At 42.4% G+C, this 13,801-nt stretch overlaps 2 protein-coding genes across 3 annotated transcripts; both read left to right on the top strand.

Annotated features, from left to right (window-relative positions):
* The first annotated feature begins 5,291 nt into the window (after window positions 1-5,291).
* LOC311059655 (CD63 antigen-like) lies at window positions 5,292-12,364 on the top strand. Of its 2 annotated transcripts, XM_084077668.1 has the most exons (8): window positions 5,292-5,475; window positions 6,456-6,570; window positions 7,022-7,095; window positions 7,741-7,815; window positions 10,196-10,285; window positions 11,383-11,511; window positions 11,857-11,928; window positions 12,020-12,364. In XM_084077668.1, the coding sequence occupies exons 2-8, from the start codon at window positions 6,552-6,554 to the stop codon at window positions 12,089-12,091; spliced, it is 531 nt and encodes a 176-aa protein (XP_083933794.1). In that variant the 5' UTR covers window positions 5,292-5,475; window positions 6,456-6,551; the 3' UTR covers window positions 12,092-12,364. The 2 variants fall into 2 exon arrangements, with proteins under 2 accessions (XP_083933794.1, XP_083933795.1); XM_084077669.1 differs by lacking the exon at window positions 11,857-11,928.
* Window positions 8,741-9,337, top strand: LOC311060472 (calcineurin B homologous protein 1-like; the record flags this gene model as incomplete). The annotated part of the gene is made up of 1 exon (XM_084078653.1): window positions 8,741-9,337. The coding sequence occupies one exon, from the start codon at window positions 8,741-8,743 to the stop codon at window positions 9,335-9,337; it is 597 nt and encodes a 198-aa protein (XP_083934779.1).
* Window positions 12,365-13,801: the final 1,437 nt, after the last annotated feature.

Genomic DNA, 13,801 nt, shown 5'->3' with positions numbered 1-13,801 from the left:
GTGTTTAATGACTGTTTGTCTACTCTAACCCAGGGGTTTTCAACTGGTGCTCCGTGGACCGCAGGTGGTCCGTGAAGGTATCGCATGTGGTCCCTTACCATGAATTCTAACCTCGCGTCACCAGTCTTTCCACCTCGGAGGAAAGCCTGGTATGCGTTATTAAAGACCCATATGATCCAGTCTAGGCCACGCCTACTGAAAACTAAAAAAAGAAAATAATTCTCTTTCCGGATTCTGCGCATCCGGTTTTGCGGTGCCGCTTTGTTTTGGTTCCCCAATCCCTATTTAAATGGAATAGAATTTCCCCGTGGGATAATACAGACGCTAAATAGTCTCCGGATAGTGCACGCACATTTATATAAAAAAAAATAAGCTAAACTACGCCGCATCAAGGATTTTATTAGGACGGACCTTCCGGATCTGCCCATCCGGCCACCTGATGACGCGGATGACGCGCCTGGTGACGTAGAGTTACTTCCGCTCCCGACCGGATCATAGACACGAAAAGATATGCTGCCCCGGCTACATGCATTCAGCTATGTAGGAAAGTGCAGATTGTTTTCTGTGGTCATTTGAGGAGGCTTGTGCTCCAAAAGTAGGCATCAAGCTAAATACCTACCACAGAAGGGGGAGGGGGAACTAAGATTTCTCAGAAGCATCTTGTGTTGCAACATAGCAGTTAATCTACATCCACCCTTGTCTCAGAACCCTCACAGACTTTGCTTAATGTCCCCTGCATGTTCAATATACTGTAAATGCATGAGTGCAGCCAGGAGGTGCAAGGGCTCAAACATAATGAGGAACTGACAGCACTTTGTGACATCATATTACTTGACAATGACAAGTGTTGCAATTATTTAATGTATTTGTGAATAAATGAATGAATGAATGATGCAGCAACCTGGAATGTGTGCATATAGAGCTCAACAAGTGTGAGAAAACCCTCATGCACTGTCCGACTTTACAGTAGGCCAGCTCTGAACCTTTGCAGACTAGAGGGAACCTGCATCAAAGTGTGGAGAATTTATAGGATCAGGATGCAGAGTAACAGTTTAAAGACTGGGTCATTCCCGCTGTCAAGACCTTGCCCGATACATGGGAGAGCTGGTGCATACAGGTGCACACTCACACCAGAAAATCTACTGTATTACAGGTGCATCTCATCATAAGGTGTTTTATGAGGGCAGGGCCAGTCACAGACCAGTCACTGGTAGGCAGTTAAGGAGGGGGTAGGAAACACGAGGGACAGGGGCAAACCCAACATACAGTACATAAATAAACCTATATCGGTACATGTAATGGCCAAAAGCAAACACAAACTATAAACATAACCACTTCAAACAATGCAGGCTATATAACAAGTGTTAATACAAGTAAAATAATCGCACAGAGCCAAGCAATCGAGGAGAAATAAACTAGATAAAAATAATACTGTAATTATCAATCCACACATTTCTGGGCAACTCACAACAGGAAAGGCAAAGACTTCTCTCTCTCCCCACACATTTCTGAGGAACTCACATTTCTGAGGAACTCACAACAGGAAAGGCAAAGACCCCTCTCTCTCTCTCTCTCTCTCTCTCTCTCTCTCTCTCTCTCTCTGACTGGCATTCTAACTATGGTAATCGTCTTGCATCCTGTTCCAAACAACGCCTTCAGAGATAATAGACTAGTAAGTTAGATATGATGTGGGCAACCCTGATGAAGGCAGCTTAGATGCTGAAATGGAAATCGCACATTAATGATCACATTAGGTTTTAGGCGTATGGGAGAGGAAATATTGAATAACTGGAAGTTCCCCCATGCTCATTTTAATTAAAAATGGCTCTGTAGTAAGTTAACCAAAAGTCTTTCTCCCATCATCTAACAACTACCATATATATTCAATGTACTCTTGGGCAAGGCACATAACTACTTAAAACCTATGCACTTTGTTGACCGAGGTCTGGGCCCCCTGCTTTTCCCCCTCAACACCAAATCCCAGCTTCTTTCAGTGAATGTTCGCCTATTTTCAGCAAATGTCATATTATGACATGCCCATAATAGGGATGCTATAGGGTTCATGGGTTTAACCACAAAGTCTGTGACATGATGACAGTGTGTACTAGTAGCAGTTACTAAAATAACTGGCATGCTCAACTGTCCAGACCACACCAAACATTCCAACAGTGCCCTCCTCTGGTTGTACAGGTTACATTGTAGATAATGGTGAAATCTAAAACAATAATTGTCTCCTCCTGGCCGAAGGCGTGGCCGAGACAACGTTTTCGCCCCTGTCCGTCCTTGTGCGTGTGCGTATGTCTGTGTACAGCTAGTCTCTGGCACCGTTGGACCGATCAGCGTGAAACTGTGCACACACTGACAAACTCCCTGGAGGACAGAGCAGAACCGCTGCCCCCAATTTTTCACATCGGCCTGTTATAGCGCCACCAGGAGGTTGATTTTTGGATATTACTCCTACAGATTTTGTACAAACATCAACAAATCGGTACACACTGTACAGTCATGTGATCAATCTGTCCGATTTTTCATATTCCATCCTGATTGGCTAAGACTGGCTTCCAAAGTTTGCAGGAGTGGCCCGCTTTGTAGCCTACATAGGGCCTCAAATCATGAACGCAGCACATCCCCACTAGGCCATGGAAGAAATGACACCCTGCGTTTTTCTAATCGGCCTCATGGTGGCGCTATAACAGGCCGATTCAGTTTGGGAAAAAGTTTTCTTCAAAAAACCTTTTGCTATTAACTACTCCTACAGATTTTGGCAAAACTCACACAAATCGGTACACATTATCTCTGGGGTGTAACATCTGACATGTATGAGTCAGATGTTTCAGATCCCATTCTAATTGGCTATGACTGCCTTCCAAAGTTTGCGGGCCCTGGGTAGGCAACCCGGCCTTGGGGGGAGACCTTTGCTCCGAGGAGCACACTTTTCTAGTTCTCAACTCGGATCCTGGTGACCAAGAACACAGTAGGGTTTCATAATAGACGTCTGCCATGAGACTATAGATATGGGAGACGAGTTGAATGTGATTTGCTACCTGGTACAAATACGCCCACCATCTAACCACTACTTTTTTCGTTATCAGTGGTCAAATGGAGATCATACAAATCCTCACAGGACAAATAATTGTGAATTGACTCATCTAATTGGCTGAATAATGGAGACCATGAGAATGAAGTTAAACTTAACAGCCATCATTTAAAATAATCCACTTAATTTGACAATCTGTCAAGCCTGAATTGTTTGCCAGGCAAATAAGAACAGACAGATATGGTTCCACAAAGACTTTTACGAGCACACAAAAGCATTGACCCGTGTGCATGTAAATTACTTGTCCCCAAACTTGATGAGAGGTCTGTCGTCATGCAAGCTATATTGTCCTTGTCCTGCCGTCAAACTTGACGCAGAACACTTTGTGGCCACAATGAATTCTTTATGCGACAGACTGAGTGATTTAGCTCCTGGCTGGTGGTGGGGATTTATTTTCTGCTGTCCCCCACTATAAATCAGCAGCCCATGTACACGCATAAACCAACCACATTGCTTTACCCAGAGTTCACAGTCAGTGTGGACGGACGCGGTAAAAATAAAGAACAGGAATTCAGATATTTATGCTTTTTTTTACCACATGAACCCTAGTGACCCTACACTGGGAATGTCAAAGTACGGTAGGCGAACATTCGGCAAAGATTTGACTATCGAACTATCGACTGTCCAAAATGTCAAAGGACATGAGTACAAGGGAGATGGCAACATTTCACAACTCATAAGGTGGAAATGACGTATCTTGACAATTGCATGGCAGAGGCATGCATTCTACTGAGTGCATTCTTTCTGGATGTGGAAGCTTTGCTATGGTTCCCAGCAGAGTGATGGGGCTGGTGTCGTGGCAAATATCTCCTTCAGGTGACGGCGCTTATTTCTCTTTCTGCGGATGGTGTATTCCAGTGTTTCCCAAACAATGGGCCAGGACCCATTTTTGGGTCACAGACACATTTTTATGGGTCCCTTTTAATACATGATTTTTTAAAAAGTCTTACAAATTCTATAATTAAAATAGCAGCTCTACACACTCACAACAGATCGGCTATTTTTTTATTTTTTTTTACAACTTTATTTTTAGTATTTTCAGTTATGAAGACATACAACCCCACACATACCCCACCCTCCCCGGTTCCCTCACAGAAAATAAAATTACAACAATAAAACAACATTTATAATTGGGAAGATCGGCTATTTTTACTAGTTTGGGAGACATAAAATGTCTCTTTTGGGTCTCGAGCCAATGGTGTATTTAAAAAAAAAGCTGTTTCTTATTATTCATTGGGTAATAGAGAATCATGTTGTGTTGAAACTGTGCTGTATGTCCGATCTTATGAAAACCATAAATGGCAAGCACTGTAACTCCTTCAAAGTGAACATGCTCCACACTCCATTGACTGCCATTAACAAGACTTCTAAATTACTTCCTTCCTCTGGAGGACTCGTATGTACTGCATGTCTGCCTTTTCCCCACCACACGCAAGCACGCGCGTGCGCACACACACACACACACACACACACACACACACACACACACACACACACACACACACACACACACTTGTGATCACATTTTAGGACAGACATTTTATAAATGACATGTTTACCTTTTTTGCCATTTTGTCCAACATTTTTATCCTTAACCCCTGAATCTTTGCCTAAACCAAAAAATACTCTTTTTCTTGCAGGACCAGGAAAATTGTCCTCACATATGTTTATTTCTCAAATTCTGCTATACTTGTGGGGACCTTTGGGCCTCATAATGAAAGTGCACATGCACGCGCGCACACACATTGTATTCCGTCGCTCCTTGAGGGCAGAGGTGTTCGGAAGTAGCTCAGCAGTTTACCCTTTCTTTCTTAATTTCTTACCTTCTTTTTTTTCTTTTCTTCTTTTTCTGCTGTGACTCCATATTGCTTTTTCCTTAATCTTTACCTGTAACTCTGTAACCTTAACTGCTGTGCCGCCTCTGGGCGACTGAATTTCCCCCGCGGGATAATAAAGGTATATATCCACACACACACACACACACACACACACACACACACACACACACACACACACACACACACACACACACACACACACACACACAGTGTGTATATGGCTCTCTAACTTCTCACTCTAACCGCAGAGCAGATAAGGCCGGTCAAACAATAGTCAAATACAGTATCAGCTACTGGTATCTTTATTTGGATAGACGTTTCTCTGTTGGATGTTCATTTGACAGAATAAAGCCTGGACATTACAACATCCTCTGCCTCGCTCAACACATAAACCTCCAGTCTCCATCTATTGATTTAAAGATTTTATTAATTCATTAACGTTACAGCTCAAAGGTTTTGGACTGCCTACATTGATAACTGCCAAAATGAGTGCATGTTTTAGCACGTTTATCAAGTGGGTTTTTCAATTCACTTTTCTTGGTAAGTTTATATTTACTGTACTTTATTCATATTTATTTTACAATATTGTACAAGAAGACAGAAGACATTTGTCATACATATAATATGCATCACGTTATTTGTTTTGAATTTCTAAAATACTCTTCCAGAGTTAGATTGGTGTTGATTTCAGAACAGCTAGAAAAGTGTTATAGTTACTGTAGAATGTACATAGAAAATGTGATTTACCTGAGGATGGGGTGGCTCAGGAGGTAGAGCAGCCACTTGGGAATTGGAACATTCCTGGTTCAATTCCCTGCTCCCCTTGCTTAGTGTCAAAGTGCCCTTAAAGGGCAAGACCACTCTGGTAGAGGTTTGGGTCGTGTAGTTACCTTGCCATGATGTAACTCCAAAGGTGGACAAGAAAAAGAAAATGCTCCTCATTGATTTACATTGTACAGTGAAACAGCTCTCAAAGTCACTCTTTTAGCCTGTAAACGAACACAAACAAAGCTGATTCAGACAATATAGAACATCACAAAACCCAGTACTGTTTTTTTTTATATATAAAAATGTCAACTTCCTGTTGATTTTACTATTTGAACATCCGGATCCGCAGATCCAGTTCGGGTTTTCTTCCTAATAAAAATAGCGAGGGTACTGGGTTTGGTGATGTTCTACTGTCAGAATCAACTTTGTTTACATTCGTTTACGGGCTAAAAGAATGACTTTGAGAGCTGTTTCACCGTACAATGTAAGTCAATGAGGAGCATATTTAGAATTATCCATTTCTAATCAATGGAATAATTATTTTTGATTTCTTGTCCACCTTTTGGAGTTACATTATGGCAAGGTAACTACACAACCCAAAGCTCTACCAAAGTGGTCTTGCCCTTTAAGGGCACTGAACCTCTAATTGCAGTAAATGGGCAGATGGTTGACTCCGCCGTCGGTGTGTGAATGTAACGTGCTTTGGATGGGGAGAAAAATAAGCAAGATAGATAGATGTTTTTTTTTCACAGGCAACTGGCATTGCTCTCATTATCATTGGAGTGAAGACTCGCAGTACCTTCTTGGAGATCGGCATCATCACCGGAACGAAAATCGGTTCCATCTCTATGGTCATCATTGTAGCAGGTCACAGGGCCGGAGTGGGACTCCAAATCTGGCCGGGAGATACACGCCCACCCAGGCCACCCTGCGCGCGCGCAGCGCGCGCCGTTTTTTTTGGGGGGCCCTTTTTTTGGGGGGCCTTATTTTTGGGGGGCCTTACAAAAGGGGGGCCTTTTTGGGGGTTAAAGGTAGGGGGGTGGCCTGCAGCTGCACTGAGCTGCAAGCAACACTGACTGCATTGAATTGAAATTGACTGTGGTTGGCCTGGCCTGAGCTTAGGAGAGATTTTTTTTTGCTGCATCACTTAAGCGCCGCGCTGGCTGTGGATGGCTGGCCTGACCTGATATTTTTTTTTGATGCAAAAAAAAAAAAAAAAAAAAATTTTTTTTTTTTTTTTTTTTTCAGGCAGGCCACTAGAGGGCAGGCCACCGGGAATAGTCCCGGTCCTCCCGACGGCCAATCCGGGCCTGAGCAGGTGTCATCATTACACTACTGGCTGCCATGGCCTGTTTAGGCGCTATAATAGAGAATACCTTGATGCTGGGTGTGGTGAGTGACATTATGTGTTACACAATGTGCTTCAGATTATATTATCTCTTTACACTGCAAAAACCTGAGTGTTAAATCTGCAATCCATACGTATTATGTTACCTGAGACTGAGAGTTGAGCCCATGGGTCTACCAAACATCTATTGCTTATCCAAGAAGGAATCCTCATTTGGCCAGGGCAGATATTGGGCTTATGCGCTTCAGGCATGGCTACTTGTCAACCAGTAAGCGTACCACCTCGCACCAGGGTCTAAATTTCTCAGTGGAAGAGTAGGGACACCACTTCAAAACTGCAGATGATCTATTGTAATAATATACTCTACCTAGATTTGTTAAAATGAAAATCTTTTTTTCATTCAAATATGTTCCGGATTGCAACTTTCTTTTTAACTCTGGGAGTATACAAATGTAACCAAATGGACCACAAGCGTCCATTTTGTTACATTTGTATACTCTCTGAGGTGCAAATAATTAAATGAACACTGAGGATTTTACTGTGTACAACATATTGCACATTGACACATCTGCATACACGGACAACTGTCACATTAATTCGTGAAAAGGCAAATGTCTAAGAACAGGAGCACTGATATGGAGTGGGGGGTTCAAATCTCTAACTTTATTCCATCTCTCCATGGTCTCCAGTTCAACTGTATCCTTATCTTGATAATTGTCTTGGAGGTCGCCACAGGGGCCGCCTTTTACGTCTTTTACAGCAGGGTAAGACACTTCAGTATTGTAAATGACATGGCAGCCTCGCGTAGCCAGACGATTGGAGATCTCCGCTTGCCGAACCGTCTGGTGGTGACGTCTAAATTCAATGTCAGGGCCACAACTGGATGGAAACATCTCAGAAATGTAAAAACACTGGATTGCAGAACCAATCCAAAGACTTTAGGCAGTAACCATACATACTGTACATACATACATATACATACATAATTTACATACATACATACATATACATACCAGGGGTCCCAAGGGGCAACAGGGGATGCTCCAATCTGCACCAAACTTGGCACAAACACTGTTCAGGGGTCTGGCATGAGAAAAGTCACACCACAAAAATATTGCATAGGCACCAGCCTACTCTATAATGCAAGTCGAGAACGATGTAAGTTGGGAATGCAAGCAGCTGGTTATGTAATACCCACTGTACCCATTGTACATCAGAGAGTGTGTCCCCAACTCCATATTTGGGCAAGATTGATGTCATATTGATGACATCATGACACACCTAGGAAGATACTAGCTAGCAGTATCTAAACAACACAACACAACCGCTTAGGTTATTTAAACAAACGGAACAGTGCTTCTGAGCTAGGAGGACAGAACATCGGGTTGGATTCATTTCCAGCGAGGCGAAGCAGCAGCTAATGATCACCTATCTGTATGCTGAGAAACATATCAAACAAAAGGTAGTAGCTTTTAGCTCAGACAGCTTTTAGCCTTGATTTATACCTGCACTGTCGTCGTGCACTGAAAATAGCTGATTTTCTTTGGGATGTAATATTTTCGGTGCGCGACACCCACAACTAAGTGCAACCCAGGCCTTAGCCTGCAGGAGGGATTTCTTTTTTATTGCTTGATTGTGAAAGACAGTTCCACTCGTCAGGTTTTTAGGATTTATATGTAGTCTTTCACCATGGGTTCTCAGGCGTCTACGTTACTCAGAGAAGAGGAAATTGAAGAAATCAAGAAGGAGACAGGTTTTTCTCACAGTCAGATCAATCGCCTGTACAGTCGCTTCACCACCCTGGATAAAGGCCAAAATGGAACCCTCAGTCAAGAAGATTTCCAAAGCATCCCGGAGTTGGCCATCAACCCCCTGGGGGACCGAATAATCAATGCCTTCTTTGCTGAGGGGGAGGACCAGGTGAACTTCAGGGGATTCACGCGAACCCTGGCTCACTTCAGGCCGATGGAAGACAACAACGAGAGGAGCAACGACCCCGCTGCCGGCAGTGGCGAGCCTATCAACAGCAGGACAAACAAGTTACTCTTCTCCTTCCGCCTGTACGACCTGGACAGAGATGGCAAGATCTCTCGCGACGAGCTCTTACAGGTCTTGCGTATGATGGTTGGTGCAAACATTTCGGACGAACAGCTCGGCAGCATCGCCGACCGAACCATCCAGGAGGCTGACTGGAACGGTGACAATTCAATTTCCTTTGAGGATTTTGTCAAGTTGTTGGAGGACTTGGACGTTGAGCAGAAAATGAGCATCCGGTTCCTGCACTGAAGAATTGTCCACTCTGGATGAATGGTGCTTTTACACACCAAATGTTAACAAGACCCAACCCTGCTTCAACACTCATTAACGGGGCCAGCTGCCATGGCCTGACCTACAATATAGAATACAGAACAGATAGATGGATGGATGGACGGACGGACGGACGGACGGATGGACAGAACTTTTTTTGATCCTGCGAGGGTCACGGGGTCACACATAAAACACAATTCAATTCAATTCAAATGAGCTTTATTGGCATGAGAAAACATATGTTTACATTGTCAAAGCAAGTGTCAAAATATAATAAAAACAGTTGGGGGAAGTACATACAGTTGGAGGGGGTACCGCATTGTGTAAACAGAGCTACAGTATGTCACATTGCGTCGTTATATACAGTACATGTTATATATACAGGGTATAAAGATTTCTGAGACAAATAGCAGTCTGCTTTTCCAGTCACTTTAGGACAAATAGCAAACAACAACAAACAAACAGTCACAATGTCATTACAGTATCCCGCCTCAAGCTTAGGCATGAGCAAAATACACGCAATCACAGTGTCATCACAAAAAACCCTGACATCGTTACAGTGTCAACAGTGTAATCAGTACAATAACCGCACCCTACAGTGTTAGGCTATACTGCTGAGGGTCAAAAACACTGGTGATATTACGATGCAGCCTCTGCCTATACGATACATAACGATAGACGGAGATCTCTGATCATTTGGCTATGCAAGACTAATTAAATGGTATATATATATTTTTTTTTTCATTAAAGCGTAAATGAAGTATAGCCCTGTTTAAGCATATAGGGCTGTTGTCTTAGCAGAAGTTTCTTTTTAATTTTGTACCATTTTCTATGCAGACTGTTGTTTTAAAGGCGAGCTTCGGAATCCGTAAGGTGGCGGAGAAGCTGATCTCAGACAGAACCACCATCGATAATATCCAGACCAAGGTGATGTGCAGAGCCTTATCTGTAGGCCTATTTGCCTGAAGTTGGTGATAGTGTGGAGTGTTAGGGAATAGAGTCTTTTATAACACTGCATGGAGACAGTTCACCAGAACCTATTCCTCAGAGAGGGGAACAGGTTATCTGACATTCATTTATCCTCCAGACTAACAAGTTGGTGAATGGGATCTGTTGGCAAATGGACCATTACAAGCGTTACTTCCCAGTTCATCCCCATTCTTTCTGGCATCATGTTGAAGTGTCCTTGAGCAAGATGCTAAACCCCTAACTGCTCCTATGAGTAAACTTTTTTTTCCCCTCAAAACTTCATCTCACTCTGGCTTAGCATACTTTCACCTTCAAACTTTAAAATATTAGTTTTCTTCAGAAGTAGTGGGGAATTCTTTTCAGCTTTTTAAAATGTTTTGACTTTTGGAAATATTTAACTTTTTAAAGTAAACTTTTACACTGAAAGTCAATTGATAATGTCACAGCAGCACAAAGGCTTTTTTGTAAACAGTACCAAGGTAACAATTAAAAAAAAGACAGAAATAAGTAAGAAAACCCATACAGGGCTTACAAGGTTCTCACCTAAAAAAACAAAAAACAAGTAGTAAGTTGAACAGTAATCAAGCATAAGACACGATAAACAACAAGTACTGATATGAAGTGTGTGTGTGTGTGTGTGTGTGTGTGTGTGTGTGTGTGTGTGTGTGTGTGTGTGTGTGTGTGTGTGTGTGTGTGTGTGTGTGTGTGTGTGTGTGTGTGTGTGTGTGTGTGTGTGTGTGTGTGTGTGTGTGTGTGTGTGTGTGTGGCGGGCGGGCGGGCGTGCGTGCACAAGTAGGGCTACATTCTGGTGGAAGTGGAGAGGCTTGATTTATCAGGCTGGCCCTCTATCTATGTTTAAAGTTAAGAGTGAAGATGAGGAGTTGTCAATAAGTATGTGTGTATTCCAGAGTAAAGAACCTCTGTGTTTAATGGAGAACTGGATATGAGTGGTATATCAATATCAAGCCCACACTGTTTCTTCAGAAACAGTACAAGTCCAGAACTGTATGGGTTATTGTGTTCATATTCTTTCCTGTATGTATGGGCTGTTGCAGTTCAAGTGCTGTGGAATCAGTAGCTATGACAACTGGAGCACCTTGGGAAAAAGCAACGTGTTCCCAGATTCTTGCTGCAAGGTGAAGGCCGAAGGCTGTGGCCAGAACATAGAGAACATACACAAAACGGTCAGTAGTCAAATCACAGCGTACAATAACATGTATATACACATTTCAATTGAAATTCAATTCATAAGGTTTTAGGTGCCAGTTTAATTTTCAAATAATAGCAAAAATAGCAAATCTGCAACTTCATTTTATTAAGCAATTTTGCAATAGGCTATATGGGAGTCCTTGGTTGGAAAAGTTTGGGAACTTGCCACAGGGTTCACAGGCAAACATATATTATACATATGTACAGAGTCGCACACACGCACGCACGCACGCACGCACGCATGCATGCATGCATGCACGCACAACGACAAGCCCCCTTTTTATTTTTGGGACATTATTTGACTATGTTTTACTCCTTAGGGTTGTGCCATGGTTGTAGTGAAAAACCTGCTCTGGGTTGGTGCTGTCTGCCTTGCTCTTGGAATCCTGGAGGTAAAATGTTGTCAATAGATACATTCCTGCACTTGGTTTTCCATCGTTTCAAACTTACTGTGCCAATAACCTGTCTCTTGTTCTGTTTCAGGTCGCTGGTGTTGTGTTCGGGATATGCCTGTGTTTGAGCATAAAAGGGAAAGAATATTTAAACATAGATTGATCATCACATTCCACAATACAAGCTAATCTTTTTCTATTGCTTTGTGGGTTTACTTTGCTTACAATACTGGAATCATGCGGGGACCAGCTTTATCTTTTGAGCTTAACCACTTAAAGGTAGTGTAAGTGATATTTTTGAAGGTTTTTATTAAAACATTAAAGTTCTACATTCTGATAGTAATCATAGAGTGTTTGTTCAGTAACAGGGATCTCCCCATCTCTCCGGCTCTTTAATAAACAGGAAATATATTTTCAAGTGGGTTGCCAGTTTCATACAACCAGTTTCATGCCAGTTTCCCCCACCCTCCCATCACTATTAATTTCACTTGTTTATCTTGTATTCTGTAGGCTCTTCTAGCGAGCCTACGCTCGTATATACTCATCACAATCCCCTCGTTTTCCTGATCCAGATGCGGAACACAAACAGAAGGTTAATGAGGTGGTCTATTTTCATGCAGTATTTTTAATGTAGGCATATCCGTGGCAAGAATAATGTCCTGGCCGACACATTGTCACGGTCTTTTTCTGATTGCTGAATGACCTCACATTGCACTCCCGGTATTCGCCATCATAGGGTGGGGGTGTTGCGTGTGGCCATGACATGTATATCATTCATTCAATCACTGACTCAACCATTCACTAAACCCCACTGTCTCTCCTCTCACTCAGGCTGGCACACCTGTAGCTGATCGGTGATTGCCGCCGCCCCAATCAAGGCACTATAAAGCCAGCCAGATTTCAGTCCCTCAGCAGACACAGAGCCAGTAACACACCAGTTCCCACTCCCTCCTTTGTTCTGACTACAAAGCCTTTTCTTTAAGTTAGTTTGTTAACTTTAGTTTGGCCTGGAGATGGCCGGCATTTCCCTGTTTTCGTTTAGTTTGTAGTTTAGTATTACTATTTTGTTAGGTAGGGAGGGGCGAGCAGCTTCGGCGTCCCTATAGGGGGTGGCCTGGTCCCCCCTCCATTCTATTTAGTTTTGCCGGCATCTCCAGGCCTCCTTTTGGTTCATTCATTCAGTTTGGTAAAGTATTTCTTATATTGTTTGTTTCCTTATTTCCTCTGTGGGAAGTAATAAAGAACATTTAAATCTTTGCAAATTGTTTGGTGTCCATTTTATGTCGGGGTCTCCACCTCGAGCCATTGGTTTATTATATTAATTTGTGGAGACCGTAACATGGACCTTAATTAAAATTCAAGAATAATCATCATCATCATCATCATCATCATCATCACCACCACCACCACCACCATCATCTTCATTTTTATTATTATTATTATGATTTTGTAACACAGCACATATATCCTGTTGAAACAAAGCCACACCTATCTAAGGTAATAGCAGACCTAGTGTTCCATTGACTTGCCTATTATAGTGCAATCTGGGAACCCATCGTCAAATAAAAAGGAAAAACAGCGCCCTCTGCTGCTTTTCCCGCAGCTCTGAATCTGTTCTTGAGAGATTCATTATAGTGTGATGGCTTTTTTTCTCTTAATTAACTTTGACTGAATTCTCTTTTGTGCAGTTAAACACACTTTGTACAATTAAAAAGGCTTTCTCTCAATTGTTATTTGTTAATCAAAGGGTGTGCTTGCTAAACATCCGGGGGCAACATACAAAAAAGGCCAATATAGTCTTTAAAAACAACAACAAAAAAACAGCGAATTTATAGACACAAAATAAGGTGTTTGTTATTGTCAGACACTCGAC

This window comes from Gymnoscopelus microlampas (genome assembly GCF_963454915.1).
Source record: "Gymnoscopelus microlampas genome assembly, chromosome: 14".
Lineage (NCBI taxonomy): Eukaryota > Metazoa > Chordata > Actinopteri > Myctophiformes > Myctophidae > Gymnoscopelus > Gymnoscopelus microlampas.
Note: the sequence above shows the minus strand (reverse complement) of the source record. Positions and strands in the feature narration are given on the sequence as shown.